A 17,619-nucleotide genomic window follows, 5' to 3' on the forward strand; every position below is an offset into this window, starting at 1 on the left:
CGCGCTCCCCCCCCCCCCCCCCGCCCCCGCCTATCCCAGGCTTCGATGTGCCCCCTGCGCGCAGAGGACCAGCACGGTTGCTCTTTGAACAGAGATCGGAGGGATCTCATCACAATCTCCCCTCAGATCTCTTAATGTGGAAGTGATGTCTATTACATCACTTCCATCTTCAGCTGTCATTTCCCTGGCTTCTTTAGCCAGAGAGAAGCTGGTAAAGAAGATCTCTGCTTCATCAGCTTCCTTGGGGGTCTCTAGGTGACATTAGGGGTTTAAAAGACCTCTGGTGTGTCCATAAAGATCTCTAGGTGACATTAGGGGTTTAAAAGACCTCTGGTGTGTCCACTGTATAATTGCTATCACATAGGAGTTTCTTAGCCCCCCATAAAAATGTTTTAATGTCTCCCACCCCATGTACACACACATCCGAATGCAAACATGCGTCGAGTGCGCCTACGTGTGAAAACGATGATTGCACCCATCGCGCTGCATGTTACATACCACTGTGAATGTCTGAGTGTGAGCAATAATTCTAGGGCCATCAATCACTGTAACACTAAACGGATGAGTGGTAAATGCATTGCCTATGGCCAATTTTGGGTATGATTGTTTTTTGCATTTTCGCGGATGCACGAAACTTTAAGGCTTGACATGTTTGCTGCCTATTTACCCAATGTGACCCCATCTTTTATATTTTACCAAAAAAAAAATCAGATAATGATAAATATTTCATAACATAATGTAGGGAAAACAGGTTTTTGTTTTCAAAACTTCACTACTTTTTCTTCATATAGTCAAAAATAAGCCCACTGGTGATTAAATACCATCAAAAGAAAGCTCTATGTGTCCCTAAAAAATGGTATAAATTTCATTTCAATACAGCATGCATGACTGAATAAATGTCAGTCAAAATACTGCACGGAATATTGAAAAATGGTCTGGACAGGAAGGGGGTTTAGCACCCCGGTCTTCAAGTGGTTAAAGTGCACCTCTGCTCAAACTACTGATATATTTTTTATAAACTGCGAACATATTGTGAGTAAGCAAAACTTTAAAACACGCTATCACTGACCTTTTTAGCTGCGTGTACATTGAAGTGATTTATACATGGAGATTGAAACAGACACTGTAAAGTTGAGTTTTTTTGTCTTTTTCTGACTACTTACATAAACCTGCTATTTGTTTATATTAAAAGGCTGGTGGGCTGACAAGTTATTGCTCTCCATAGAAAGTAGGGACAGAAGCTGAGATTTCAGTGCATCTGCTGGAAAGTTTGAAGATTAATTTCTACAGAATGCCATAGCTACAGAAAAAGTGTTTAACATGTAATATAGAATGTGTAAATATTTTACTGGGCACATGTTCTCTTTAATTATGGTCTTAATTTTTTAACAAAAATTCACAACTTTAGATTTGCACTTAACCACTTGAAGACCGGGGTGTTAAACCCCCTTTCTGTCCAGGGCATTTTTCAGTATTCAGCACTATTTTTTACTATATTAGGTAAAAATTACCAAATATTTGGGGGAAAAAAAAGCCGCAAACAATACCCAAAATTGCCCATTGGTAATGATTTAAAAGATTTTACAGCTCATCAGTTTAGTGTTATCAGTGATTGCTGGCCCTAGAATTATTGCTCACAGTCTGGCATTCACAATTATATGTAATGTGTGGCGCAATCGTCGATTTTGCGTGTAGGTGCACCTGACGCATATTGCCATTTGTAAGTGGGTATACGTGGGGGCGGGGGACTTAAAAAAGTTTGTGTTTTTGCTTACATTTTTTATATGTCACTTATATTGTTTACTTTTTTTATTTACACCTAATGTTATTGCTATCACATAGGGGGGCTAACAAGCACAGGAACAATGACAGGCCCTGTATAAGACCCCTGATGTCACCTGGGGACCCTGAAGGAAGCTGATGAAGCATGGATTTGCTTCATCAGCTTCTTTTCTGGCTATAGCAGCCAGAGAAATTACAGCTTAATGCGGACGTGATGTAATACACACCACTTCCACATTCAGAGATCGGAGGAGAGCTCAGCAAGTGGGAGAGTGCTGATCTCCCTCCAATCCTAACGCAGTGAGCCGAGCCAGTCCCGGGCCCACAGAGGGGACAACAGAGCCCAGGATAGCCGGTAATGGTGGTGGGGACGCACACAGCTGGGCACCATACAAGCGATCAGACGGCTATAGAGCCTGTCAACGTGTTCTGCTTGTGCGCACGCCAGAGGGCGTGCGCAAGCAAAAGAAGAAGCCTTATATTTACGATCCCTGCTGGAGGGAGCTTGCCGTCCATCGGTTTATTTACAACTGGCAGCCGGCAAGCGGTTCATTAATTCTTAACAAGAAGGGTGCAGTCTTGGTTGAAAACAAATTGGTGCATGGTCCTATGATTCAAATGCAGCTCTCCTTAAAGCCTTATATTTACGGTCCCTGCTGGAGGGAGCTTGCCATTCATCGGTTTATTTACAACTGGCAGCCGGCAAGCGGTTCATTAATCCTTAACAAGAAGGGTGCAGTCTTGGTTAAAAACAAATTGGTGCATGGTCCTCAGATTCAAATGCAGCTCTCCTTAAAGGCACAAGGGATGCTTTTGTACTTGATAGATAAATGGGAAAAGGAGGCTCACATAACTAGCACAATAGAACTAATTTTAGTATTAGCCACTAAAAGTGTTAGCTTGTTTTATTTAGTACAAGTTTATTTAGGGAATCATGCAAAGAACAATTAAGCATATTGTTTTTTACAATTCTTATGGACTATATTGTAAAAAAAATTACATTTTGAATACAATAACATAAATGTAATAACACTAATAAGCTGTACAATCTGTTCACCAATCTAAATGTGTTATAGTATTATTTCAGATTGTGTTGTTAATGGTGTTTCCTGACTGGATTTCTTACTAACAGAGTTAAAAACACCACTTCTAAGGCATTTAACAATGCCCTTACACAACAGATTGTTGACCACTAGAGTAGTACTTTTGATTTCCGCTGGGCTCCCTTTCTGCACTTGAGGATCAATTTAACTAATTGCTATTCTGCAAACTATCATCCACTACTGGTAAATCTCAAATTTCTTCTAGTGGTTTAAGACAATTTTCCTATTTTTTGGCTAGGGAGGTTCTCAGCAATTAAGAGGACACACCTCTCAAAGCTACTTTATTATACAGAGTTCTTTAGTTGCTGTACCCTCCCATCTCCTTAGATCCCTGTAGCATCAGATAGTTAGGTTTGGTTGGGCAACCGCAAACAGTGGCTCAACCACACCATTCGCATACATAGCAAACTAACAGGTGGTATGGGTCTCCTGAACATCTCAAGGTATTATCAAGCCACACAATTAACCTAGCTTTCTAAACTCCATGACACTCCATTGGGAATGGCCCTCAAAGCTCTCCAATGTTATCCTGTTCATATTGTTAACCTGCCCTGGCTGAACCCCACTGCTCTACTTCGTCTAACCAATCCAAACATGAAACATACCATTGGATGCAGTCAAGTATCACATTGGGCTTGAACTTACCCAGTAAACAACAGGGAACAATAAACAGCGCTCTCGGAAGGATGCTATGTGTGGTGTGTAAACTGTGTGGTATGCTGCTCTAAGAACCAAGAGGAGAATGCCTGTGAAAACTATGATGGAAACACAATAGCGCAATGACCATATAAATAAATTATTGTAGATACTGCCTGTCTCTATATTAGAAACCAAAGAAGGACTTACTTGTGGATCCTAGGGATTTAGACGAGGTGGACCCTGGTGGAAGATCAATATTGCATGTACTGTCCTCCTCACTGTGGATGTGTGGAGTACGAAGTGACCACCAGATGTGGGTGTTGCAGGGTTTTTGTTTTTTCCCCCCTGCAACACCCGCATCTGGTGATTACTTCGTACTCCACACATCCACAGTGAGGAGGACCGTACAGGCAATTGTGATCTTCCACCAGGGCCACTCCTCGTCTAAATCCCTAGGATCCACAAGTAAGTCCGTCTTTGGTTCCTGATATAGAGACAGGCAGTCTCTACAATAATTTATTTCTATGGCCATTGCGCTCTTGTGTTTCCATCATTGAACTTACCCAGTAATCCCCTCATGACTCTTATTTACAACCCAACCTTTCTTAAGGCTTATCACTCTCCCCTGAGTTTTCAGGAGTGGATTAAATGGGGTGACAAGTAGCCAAATGCTTCAAAACTGCAAGAGCATTTACACCTACCAAATTCAGAATTCTTTACATAGCTTCAAATTAAACAAGTCTTCTCTTAAAACCCTTTGAGTGACAAAGCTGCAATGATCTGCACCAGGCTTGATCTCTGTAATTTACTTCTTGTTGTCAGACCCTATTAGATGACAGCCTCCCTCTAACACCCAGCTATGGGCTGTTGATTTAGGTCCAGATCTAAATGAAGATGACTTGCCCAGATCAAGGCCACTATGAAGTCCAATTCCTGCAAAATATTGGCAGTGGAAACCAACTAAAAATTCTGTTAATTCTGGATAGAAATCTTCCAAATGCTAACCAAACTTATGTTTGGTGGATGGAGTAATCTGTTTTATTTTTTTCCTTAAGCCTGCATGGCAGCATATCCCATCATGAGGATGATATGGATGAGGCAAGCAGATCTTGGAATTATTTATCTTGTTCCTAAAAGGAGAATGCCATAGTAAAGGAGTGTGTAGTCTTAAAACTAAGTCTGTCTATTGTGCTGTTACCAGCCTTACTTTCAGCTGTCACATTGCTTTATTATTGTTGATTCTCAAGTTGAACCAATTGCCAAGCAATTACTGATCTTGGTTAAAGATGTTGTTTCATGTACAAAAAATAAATGTAATGAAAAAAAAACAAGGAAAGCGAGAGGAGATTAAAGGAAGACGAGATAAATAAAGCTTTAATTATTTGAATAGGGATTAATAAGGAATAATCTACTGTGTAAATTTGTCACAGCTGAAGTTACAAAATAGATGACAGAAAAAGGCTGCAGCAAAAAAGTAACACTGTACCTGACAGTGATCACTGTACCAAATGCTCAGCCCTTCTTGTCCCTATTGAAGAACCTGTACAACTGAAATGGGTCTCGATGGGCATGCTTGTGAGAACATGCACAGTGCTGTAGGAATGAGTGAATCTGCCTGGACTTAATTCGCCAAGGGTTTGGTTAACCCTGTTTGAAATCTGGCAAACTCGAAAAAACTCAAAATCTATAGGGGGCCTCTTAGTTCTTTCTGCTCAATATTAGTGCTAGTAGGCAAACTGTCAAAAAGGCATGTGCAGCTTTAAAAAAGGGATGCGTTTAGGTTTATGTCTTTGCCCCCACTCCTTGCAATGTACCCCCCAATTTTGAAAGGCAGGAAAGGTGTCCAGACACTTTCTGCCGTCCCATTCCTGGCCACCCAGGCTGCATGCCTGGATAAGGCCTGATTATAATTGTAAAGAGAACCCCATGCCATTTTTATGTATACTGTCACTTTAAAATAATGGGAAAAAAGTGTGCCCATAAAAGTTCAACCAACTCTTATTTGGGTATGCAGCCGTGGTGGCCAGGAAAGGGAAGGCAGTGAGTGTGAAGCCCCGTCTTCCTATACTATAACAGGCCACATGCCTTCAAACATTGGGGGGTAGCTTGCAAGGAGGGTATGAAACAACGAAAGAAGGAGCGCTACAACCCTGGAATACTGGGTGTTTAACAGTTAAACAGTTAAAAGATATAGTGTAACTATTGATGCAGACTCACTTTTGGACGGACGAGGTGGTATCTTGCCGTTAATTGTCAGCACGGCTCGCAGGGCGGAATCTGTGGCTGGTCTGTGTGGGAGTGAGCTCCGGGCTGTGGGGCTTCTGTTCAGTCCATGGATGTTGGAAGGTGAATCTTGTGGCCGGATGAACATCAAGAATTAAGAGACCACAGATAGAGCAATATAAAACTGGCCAGCAGCATGACACTTTTATTAGGGAGAATTGACCAAAATGTACTGAGAACAGGCAGAATTTTTATGACAAAAATTAGGAGACCGCAGATGTCACAGCAATGCAAAATTGCCCAGCAGCAGGACAATCATAATGGAAAAGGCTAGGCCAAAATTTACTAGGAACAAAGAGCGCAGGCAGGTGTTTTACCACAAGAAATAGGATATTGCAGAAGGTACAGTATTGCAAAATTTGCCAGTAGTAGGACCATTTAATGCAGGGATAAGTTGCTGAAATGTATTAAAAACAAAGGTTTTGATTTACTAAAGGCAAATATGCTGTTCAAAAAGGCAGTATACTTTGCTAGGAAATTTGCTCTTTGCAAGGCCTTTTCATTTAGCGTAGTGAATGCGGTAAAGCTCTGCTGACTTTCAACACGCAATTATTTGCAAGCAAAAATAAGTTGTTTTTTTTTAGTTTTCCTTGCATGTGATTTGAGCATTCTTTGCAAAGTGAAATTTCACCACATTCACCAAGCTAAGGGAAACTTCCCTTGCAAAGTGAACAGCATATTTGCCTTTAGAAAATCAACTTCAATGAGTACAGGCAGGAGTTCTAATACAATAATTGGCCAGCAGCAGGATCATTTTCATGGGCAAGGCTAGGCCCACATTTACTAGAGACCAAGAGTAGAGGCTAGATATTTACTACAATTATACTTTTTAAGAGAAACCAAAAAAGCAGTTTAAGCGCACATTTTTTGAAAAGAAAAAAAAAAGTTAGTTTTGAACAGGACTGCAGGATACTGACCTCAAATCAATCAAAAAACAAAAACATTTAAAAATGCAGCATAGGGTTTGATTGCTCTAGCAATCAGAATTAAAGCACATGATACTATCACTGGCCTGTGCCTCCCTTTATAATAGAGGGCAGGCTTATTCAAAAATACCCATATTGACCCTTCTAAGCCTGCTGGTCATAGTTTAAAGGTGTTGCAGTGCAATACGTTTTTACAGGTAAATGTGCACATAAGTACACCAGAACTGTGAATCTTGAACTTGCAAGATTCGCCTTGAACCCATGGTAGAGGTGAACCTGAACCTTATCTCTAATACACAGCAGGAATGCACGGCTGGATATGCAATATATGCCTGTGTGCTCATTACTGAAACCCTGCAAGTCTTGCCTATTTTTCATTACCTAGTAGTGGCTGATCTTAAAAAGTGATGTATACATGTCTTTTAGGGAAAGTATACTTGACTTTCAACATGCTCATATTTTGATTTATCGCCACAGTATTAACCCTGTGTGATTTGTCAAATGACTTAAATTTTTTGTTATTGCATGAAATGTAGAGATTTGTAGATTAGCCACTGGGGGGGAGCTCTCATGGCTCAGTGCTATCACTTTATGCTTAAAAACTATTGAAAAAGGATATCACCTACATATAGAGTGCATTGTTGTCAATGAGCTAGCCTAGTCATAGACTTGGATTGTGAATGGTAGTGGTAAAGCCCAACCACGTTGTAGTAATGCAAAGAAGGGAGCAGAGCCTGCATATGTAAATATGGATGTCCCTGTGCACATAGGTAAGATACAATTATGTAAAGAAACAATATTTCCTTAAGAAAAATGATATTAAGACAGAGAGTGAAGGTTGCAGTACAACCAGTCCTACAAAAAATATGTTTTCACTTACTCTAACGAGAAAAATAAAATATATTTTCCTTTTTGTTTGTTAATACTTTGGGGGAAAACAGCACTCAACATGTCTGAATTTGTCAGTCAACAATAACAGCAACAAAATATATGCATGCATTGGTAATTTGTTTAAGAATATCCTCATAAGATGGATTTCTCAGTATACTGGAATGGTGTACGAAAGTTTTGCTCATTAATTCTGACTCCCGCTCACTAACAAACCTTAAAACTGACCTTTCTAAAGTCTGCTAGTGTGTATTTGATACACTGTCAGTAAAACAACTATTTTATACAGAAGAATTGAAACATGGCAATAATTGCAGACAGCTTGAACCCCAGAAATTAGAAAATGTAATTTATGTGTCACCGTGATTAATCAAAAAACAGAAACCACTGTTTTGTAGTTTGTATTGGGGTTGCACCTGGTGACACAAGCCTGTTTACTTGGCTATATAAAAAGGCTATTATGCAAAATAGTGTTAAACATGAAGAAGGTATTGACTACAGTGTTATCAAACCTAAGGTTAGGTATCATTGCTCCAAATTTTGTTAAAAAGCCTAATGTTTTATACAGTACATGCCCCCTATGGATGTATTATTTCAATGTATAAGGTATGCTGTGTAAAAAACTAATAGTTTTTAGCCTAAGTGTTGGGGTTTTTTTTTTTTACATCTATTTTTAACAATACAAAATATAGGATTTTCTTTATTTTTAATGTCATACTGCACATGTAGTGTAACTATTGCAGTGCCCTTGTGAGCTGCAATTTATAAGGTACAATACACATTAATTGTACATGCCATTATTTAAGCATATACTGTGTGTATATATAAGTAGCGGTTTTAAATCTCATAATGAAAATACAAAATACAGCAATGAATAAAATATTTGGATATTGATGGCTTTTTTGTAAATCTGAGGGTGATTAACAAATTAATTAAGATTTCAAATAAAGATAATGAATAGTTATGCTGGAAACTCTGACTCCTAGGGGTTTTAATGATGAATTAGACGTTAATAAAGTTATAGATGATGAATGGGAAGTAGCTGAGCATTATACAGTTAAAATTAGTTTTTATATAATACGCAAGAGCCTCTTCCTCTACAGCCCTTAAGGATGCCCTATTGGGTGGAACACGTTGGACAGAGCAAGTTATTAACATCCATTCTGGGTTTTTTTCAGCTCATGTTATTTCCAGATTAAACTAGATTTATTCTGATTTTATTTTGTTTTAAAACATTTCTTACAAGTGCTTACTGACCTTTATAATGTTCGGTGAGTGTTTGTGTTGGTGGTGGAGGGATGAAAAGTTTTGAGTGCCCCTACTTACCAGGATTAAATTATAAAGTAGAGCAGAAGGGCATGCAAAATAGTGTGGCAGAGCCCAGCAAATGTCACCAAACCATCAAGCATTTGCTGATATATTTTAAATCTGTTCACACACAACTTTGCTCATCTCTACTAGGATTTGTTTGTGGCTTACCTAAAGATGTCCTAGCTGGAACAGCATCCTTGTTAATCCAAAATGATACCCAGGATAAAACAACAATAAGAGTGCAGGGTATGTAGGTCTGTATAGTAAAATAACCCATTCTTCTGGACAGGTCAAAGTACACAGTCATCACGATATAGTCCCCTGTAAAAAAATAGAAAAAAACACACATTTGTAATGCATTTTTTACTAAAAGCAAGCACAATCATATTTAGTGTATAATGTAGTGACATTAAGTAAATATAAAACTATTGTGAGGTTATAAAGGGAGATTTCCATAATAATGTTGTAGCCATAGGCAGGCCTTTTGTGTGCAAGAATGAATTGCATAGAGGGGGATTAGGAGGGGGAAGTTGCCCAGATGCAGTGTGACAGTAACTCACTATGCTACTCTCTGAACACATGGCCCGCTGCACCCTAGGCTTGACCCGCTGCCTATTGGGCATGATGCAAAGTGCCAGTACTGGGATGCTCTCTGCAATGCCGCACTTGGCACCAGAATTACGCTGTTACTATTGTCAGGCTGATGGCAAAAAAATCCACCAACAGAGGACCGCCGATGCTTGTGTGGCCGTCTCCAGCCACCCACTGTGAGTGGCTGGAGACGGCCACACAAGCATCGGCGGTCCCACCCCTCCTTTGGGTTGCTCTTTTAGGCGCCCCTGATGTGCTCTTACCATCTTCCATCTTGGAACTACGGGCTGTTGTCACTAAATGTTGTCTGTGCTGTACATCCGCTGAGTATGCACTGAGGGGACTACCTCCTGCTCCTGACGAAGCGCTTTGTAGCGCGAAACTCTTCGAGACTCATCAGCATTGCTTGACTCTTATGGTCATAGCCACACACCTACCAACCTCAGTTGTCCCACTAGAGGGTTCATTTTTCAATTCATCTATATTAGAGCTTTAATAGTTTAAGTACTACATTTGTTATTTATCTTTTTCTTTCATATTTGAACCCTATCTGTGGGACTCCAAGGGGGTCACTAGGAGGTTCCGCTATTGGGGCGAATTCTTTTTATTCCAATTACATTGTCTAAATGTTCTTTTTTAACAATTTGTTTTTCGACGAACCAATACATTTTCTAATTTTATATATAATCAATTGTGATGTGATGTTTACTGGATCTGTCATTCTGCTAGCCAACACAAACCCTTATTTTTGCTTCTTTGCTGTATCATTACCAAAGGTTACAACTAAAGGGGATTTCTCCACATGAAAGGGAACACCTAATGGAATCAGTGAGCAGCTCATCAACCAAAACCCACCAAAAACAGGTGAAACAACAACAATATTCCCTGTAGGAAGGAACAGATCCTCAGTCTGATGTGGCAAACAAGAAAATGGGTCAAGCCCCTAGAAGGGACAGGTCCCAAAGGGCAAAAAACAGTGACAAACAGTGGTAAAAAGGCCATCTCATCTAAACGGGAAGGCCCTAAGTCTTACAACCCTGACCCCTAATGTCATGGAACAAGAACTCCATGTCAAAAGAGATTGTCTGGCCCGACAACTATCCTCAAGGCAGTATAATGTGACTTTTGAGTTTGCCAAGGAAAGTCAACACAACTGAAGGGATAGTGTGTATGGAAAGCACCCCCAAAATTTTGGGCAGGAAATGGGATTCAGTCCCAAGACTCAGAGGATGTAGATAATGCATCCTCTGTGGAGCAAAGAGGCACTATTTGAGTTACTGCAGTGGAATTCAGCTGAAGACCGATCCTGCCTATCCCTAACCTCAAGTTATAGGTCTCAGGACAACCTCAAGTCATCTGTACAATGATTTGCAGGAACCTTCGTGGTACAATAAGAAAGAGCACCTGATTGACAGCAAAAGAAGTGAGTGTCCAAAGGACCATTCACCTTTACCTGTGGATTAGCTCAAAATGAGAACCTAGCCCACAGTAGATAAGCCCCCTAAGTCATGGAGACATTTCCTGTTCTAGTCTGAGAATATCTATAGCATTAAACAAGAGTGCTCGCTGACAGCCCAGAGATATGCTGACCCCTCCTCCGTCAACTTTAACCTGCAGTGCAGGTTAGTAAAGTAATGGGCCTTTCTTTCAAGACCAGAAGATTCCAGTAGAGAGGAATTTGGTCCCATGACATTTCCCTGCAGGGAAACAGTGCAAGTGAGGCTGGGATTAACTGTATCAGCCAGCACAGATGCCAAATTACTTCTCCTGGTATAGAAAAGTTTCCCATTTCTTATCAGTGGCGAAGGCTGAGCAGTACCAGTCTGGTGTACTCTGACCTCGAAGACCTACCCAGAGTGAAATATCATGGTGTAGAAGAACCAACTTGTTCTGGGGTACTAGACAGGAACCCTGGAGATTATGATTTTCCTTTAGGAGGTATCCTCTCATTAGGAGAAAATCACTAACGAGCTACCCGAGGGATAAGTCTAAAGCGGACCTTTACACTCAAAAATCAAATTCTACCAATGCATCCCTCTATGTATGATGATTAAAAATAACATAGACACGTCGGGTGTAAAATGCTGTGATTTTGAAATACTTTGAAAATGCAAATTACTTCAGTTTGCTAATGCAATGCGAACTGGGATTGCCTAGTCATCAGCAGAGCATGCAGGGAAATCTCCTCTGTAATCTCACAAGATCTCAGGGAAAGGCATTTTCCTCCTCTTAGATTATGTGCATGGTCACATGTCCTAGTCACATGTGGCAGAAATCCAGGAAGTAATAGGAAAGATAGTAATCTACCCTTAGTAAACATGGCCACTGTCAGAAGCCTGGGGACGAAAAAATAAATAAGGTATGCAAAGAATACAAAGCAAGCAATTATCTAGAAGTATGTGTTTGTAGATTGTCATTACTATACATTTCTAAAGGTGTGCTTGTTGTTATTTTAAAGATATAAATATAGACATGGGTATATACAGGTATATAGATATAGATATGGGTAAAGGTCCTCTTTAAGAAATAATTCCAACTGCCTGTCAATAACATCCTTAAAAGTATTCACATTCTCTACTTGTCTATCAGATTTCATTGTTAAGGTGGGTCATTGGTGGATCCACACTGGGTATATACTTTAACAAATGTCTTCTCATATGGAACAGTTCCAGCACGCTCACAGGTGGAGATAAAATAGTGCATGTAGCAGAAAGGTCTTTGCAGCAGGAGCCCTAAAAGACCCAAGGCTGGAGACAGGAGATCAATCCTCCAAACACATGGTAGTACATACTGCATCAATAAGGTCCAAAATAACCCCTTCTCATTCTGAGGTGATGGTAGGAGACTGCAGATCCACATAAACAGTTTATTTAGAGACAGACTGTTGGTACTCTGAATCTGTTCAAAGAAGGTCACAGTACCTGGTGGCCTGGGCTCATCCATGGCCTCACCAAGGTTAGTGATAGACTCTGCAGGGGATGGTGCCAGAGCATGCTTAAAGACTCTGCAGTCAGTATCCACTAGCAACTGGGTGAATTTGACCACAAAGTCTGGAGTTTCATTAGAGGCCCCTGACTATAGGCCCAATTATTATAATGATGTAGACTATAACTACAGAGCCATCAGATACCAGGGATTGGTTCCCTCAGAGAATACTGAGTAGCTCCCCCTGGAACCATTAGAAGAGTATGGGGGTCAACTTTTGCAGCAGTATTGGCCCCATTCTTTCTGTGTGCAGACATTTTGTGACCATGTGGTGGGGCTGCAACTAGGCCCAAAAAGTAAGGTAAGGCCTTAGATGCTCACCAGTCTAGGTATCTGGTGCAGATGTGCGTCAGATGGTTAAAGGTGACCAGGTCACTTTAGGTGGGCAGTAGGAAAAGAGTGGAGACCAGAATTCCACATGGTGCTTTTCAAAGCATAAGCATCATCAGGATGAGGCTTAGTGTATGCTGAATGGTGGAAAAGAAAGCACAGAACACGCACAACACTCCACCTAGCAAAAATATATCAGTGATTATTCCCTCAGCATATTAACCCTTTATGATGCAAAACCAGAGGTAGCAGGAATTTGAGGTGCAAATAGCAAGGGAGCTCCCCATGTTTCACCAAAAACAAAACAAAATACCAGTGTCTGAATCAAGCATATACATTTAAACTAGGAAAATACTGGGTTATAATGCAACAATGACTGTCAAAGTACATGCATCACTATGCCTTTTGATGTTTTTTTAAAGCATGTCCACTTGGGATAACTATATTTTTTCATTTGCATTTAGAAAACAGAAAGTACAACTGCTTGGATTAGTGGTATTCCAGACAAGCAGGAGACAGGTGGCGAGGAGGAGGGGTATAAGTATATGAATAAGTGAAAGGCAGTACACATCTTGTGTAAGTAGAAAACCCACAGAAAAGAGATTAAATATATAATTGAAATAGCTTAACCTGTGCCCTCAGGTCGACAGTGATGCTCTTAATTGCTGGGAAAAAAGCTAATTCTGTAGCACAGTGGTAACTTACTGGAATTTACTATTCAGCATAAACTTACTCTTCTGTGTATGCATATAGTATGTTTGGCTATAGTAGAAAAATAAAAATATAATTTTAAACGTATAAAATATGTATTTCTGACAAAAAATGTACTAATTTACTAATTTATTAGTGTAGATTGAATATATTTACATTGCTCCATCCATATTCTGGTTCTTTATATATCAAAAATATTGGCTATAGAGAGACGATAAAATATAGCATTTAAAAAAATGCCAGAATAACAAATGGAAAGATCTTAACTTGTTGCATGATAATGCATTATTAGTATTAGGAATAAGTATTATAGGTTAATAGATCAATTTCCCTTAACTGATATTCACCCCAGACTGGGCAAATCATAACAAGTATATGTTTCCTACTGACTGGATATTTGCTGCAAACTAATCCTTTTGTGAACTGGTAAACAATCCTTTAAGAGCATATGATGTGAAAGTAAACTGGTAAGGGGTTCCAAATAAATGCTTAACCAGTTGACTTTAGCAATTCATGGAGAATAATCAGCCATGCAATAAAAATCACAGGGCTAGAATTAGAGCATCACCAATGGAGCAAATATTGTAGGATTCACATTTTGATAGCAGGGATGTATCCTTTATTTTACACTGCACACTACACATACTAAAACTATATATGGGTGCACTGCACTTAATCATTTTTGGATTTCCTCTACTCCCTGATCTGGTCAAGATACCTCTTGAATATTACCAGTAGGAATATATGAATAATCTAGGGAGAAAAATCAAGAAGTTAGGCACATATTTAATTATTAACAAGTGTAGGGATTAGAATCCCCATTGGATTTTTACTGCCTTCAAAAGGAAGATTCTCCTTGCTTCCTGTGAAGACTGGAAGTTAGGTAAATCTCTCCAAAGAGAGATATCAAAGTATAAAATTTAAAAATCAAGTCTACGAACATGAAAAATATGATGGGAACTTCAAATGTTGCAAATGATACCCCATTGACGTCTTTTGACTCAAAGTACTCATGTTGCACTCACTTGTTTGTTGCTGTGCACATTGCTGCACATTTGACTCCCAGAACCTTAGGGATTTACTTTTCTCCATAGTGAAATCTCAATATATGATAACCAAGCCTTAAATACTATTAATCAAATGTTTTTATTGTATAATATAAAGCTCATAATATGTAGTAAGCATGTATTCATTGGAGTCAAGCAATCATGTCAACTCCATGTATCTTAGGACACCACTTGGTTTGGTTGCTGTATAATGTGGTTCTAATTAAACGTATAAAAATCTTGATACATCCACAAGTATCCAAATGTTCAAATGGATCATTCCATCAATTTAAAAAAAAATAAGTTTATATGATCTTAAATGCATCAGGGGGGGCTAAAACACTCAAAGGTGAGTTGGAACACCCAAAACTACTAGGCTGATTGGAAAAAAATTAGAAATGATTCCCTGAAGGCAATGTATAAAGTATTTTGTAACATATTGTTAAACAAGTATACTATGTGGAACGCAAAAATGAACCGACCCCTCCTTCTATATAAGAGAGTGGAACGCATAGCACTCCGGATAATGGTTTTAATGAGGGTATAAAAGCAACCTGAGTTTGAGGAAAATCAAACTACGATCCCCTGAAGAAGCCCCCTTGTTGGGAAGAAACGCGTAAGGGAGCAGTTTGTTTCCCCCCACCATGGCAATACTATGATCTCGGCTGTGTCCTCTTTGATAAGGAACTGCATAAAGTCCACTACTGGATCCAAACCATCTGCAATCTCCTTGCAACTTGCTCAACTAATGGAATCTTGACAGGCAGTCTCTGCTCAAGAGAGATAAGTACATCCACTTTCTGTATCAATATCTTCTAGGATCTGCATGTCTGCTTATTCAACATGTGCTATATATGAGGATTTCAACCCAGGTTGTTGTTGCTGAACCTGTCATACATCCTCTCTAAAGCACAGAACTTTGATCTATCCATGTAAAGATTTATTTTGTTGCTATTAGAGATGTCTGAGTACATGTGGGTACTTCAATCTGTGAGATTCCACGTTCTCAAAAAGGATCTACATGATGTAACAGCTGGGCATGTTGTATAATATCTGTGCTTTCCACTTTTATGACATCTAAATGTTGATCCTTGCAAGTTTGATGGAATGATCCATTTGAACGTTTGGATACTTGTGGATGTATCAAGATTTTTATATGTTTAATTAGAACCACATTATACAGCAACCAAACCAAGTGGTGTCCTAAGATACATGGAGTTGACATGATTGCTTGACTCCAATGAATACATGCTTACTACATATTATGAGCTTTATATTATTCCTATTTATAAGGTTATATACATATTATTAACTCATGATGTACTAGGATAACTGCAATGAATCGATTCATAGCTGGGGCTACAGTACTATAGGCGGACATAATTTATTACACTTTATACATTGCCATGGTGAGGGTAGAAGGGATAGATTTGATCTGTTGTTAAATGTTTGGTAATACTACATGGTTTGATTAATTGGGTTACAATAAAAACATTTGATTAATATTATTTAAGACTTGGTTATCTTGTATTGGGGATTCTCTATGGGGAAACATGTGTTATTTGAGATTTAGATAAGAGAGACCCATATAGGTTTATATGTTGATTGATGTAGCTGTCTCCTCTCCCTTGTTTAAATTACCGTATTTTGCGCTCCATAAGGCGCACCCGACCATAGGATGCAGGAAGGGTAGGGTTCTGTGACAGCTGTAATTAGTGACAGCTGAGACAGGTGGCGCTGTGATTACAGCTCCATGGTCTCAGTGATCACACAGCAGACAAAGAACGGGCGTTCTTCGTCTGCTCTAGGGGCTCTATGGTGAGCTTCTATGCCGTGGTCATGGGTCCCCCAGAGGAGCGGGGGACCCCAAAAACCACGTACAAAAAACTATGGCGCCCCAAACTGCATGTCCCGGGCGTCGGGCGATAGGGATTCCCTCAGCTCTCACACATTCGCTCCATAAGACGCACAGACATTTTTACCCGTGTTTTGGGGGGGAAAAAGTGCGTCTTATGGAGCGAAAAATACGGTACTTTAGGGATTTACACTAAACTACTCAGTTTCATATTGCTACAATTGTTGTCTGTATTTGGAACCACAAAACTCTAACAAATACTTACGAAATGCTGCAAACTACAGTTGAATCCAGGCAAGATACTAGAGAGTTAAAACAACTGATATGTTCTTTTATCTCCTGGACACCCTATTGATAAGATGCCTGTGCTGACCACCAAACTCTCTGTTGGATTTTTAAAAAATAAGTTTATATGATCTTAAATGCATCAGGGGGGGCTAAAACACTCAAAGGTGAGTTGGAACACCCAAAACTACTAGGCTGATTGGAAAAAAATTAGAAATGATTCCCTGAAAGATCAAGGCATATAACAGTAGACTGAGCCTTTAAGCTATTAAACACAATCATGGTAATGTGATTAACTGAACTATTTTTTGAGGAAACAAACTTCTTTTGATGAGATATTTTAGAAGCATTTGAAAATAACCCAGTGTTGCAGTCTGATGTAGATAATTAGGCTTGGTGAAAAGTCACATAATACTCATCCTGTTGCTTAAACTGTTCTTGCTGATTTAAGCACTTCTGTAATCTCATCTCTCTCTGCCCACTAATCTTGGAGAAAAGCAGGTATCGAGGGAACAGGGCGGGGCCTCCTCTCAGCACAGATGAAATTGTAAGTCCACCCCGTCTCTATGGAACCACTGCTGCTTCCAGCAAACTTCAGGCAAAGGAGCAGAGCTGGGTGAGAGCAGAAAGTCTCAGGGTGTCCTTAGAAGGCCAGGGGTGTCTCTAAAAGTTATTGGGGTGTCAGTCCAAGTCCCGGGGAGTCCCCAGAAGGTACTGGGGTGTAATTGTCCTCTCCCATCATTTCTTCTTTTTCACTTTGACTTTTTTTAATCCTAGCATCTTCATTGGGAGTGTCATTAGAGGAGAAGGCTGCTACTGCTGGCTTCTCTCTGCAAATGCTGACTGTAATATTGATCCTCTTGCTTCCCAACATTCCAATTAAC

At 39.7% G+C, this 17,619-nt stretch overlaps 1 protein-coding gene across 2 annotated transcripts in view; it reads right to left on the reverse strand.

Annotated features, from left to right (window-relative positions):
• The window catches only part of GABRG2 (gamma-aminobutyric acid type A receptor gamma2 subunit), a 129,721-nt gene that overhangs the window by 12,898 nt on the left and 99,204 nt on the right, over positions 1 to 17,619 (reverse strand). For both annotated transcript variants that reach the window (XM_018560515.1, XM_018560514.1), the window contains exon 7: positions 9,101 to 9,253. In XM_018560515.1, the coding sequence (XP_018416017.1) occupies positions 9,101 to 9,253 (153 nt within the window). The remainder of the gene's footprint in view (positions 1 to 9,100; positions 9,254 to 17,619) is intronic.

The sequence above is a fragment of the Nanorana parkeri genome, unplaced genomic scaffold, assembly GCF_000935625.1.
Source record: "Nanorana parkeri isolate BGI_ZX_2015 unplaced genomic scaffold, ASM93562v1 scaffold461, whole genome shotgun sequence".
In the NCBI taxonomy this organism is placed as follows: Eukaryota; Metazoa; Chordata; class Amphibia; order Anura; family Dicroglossidae; genus Nanorana; species Nanorana parkeri.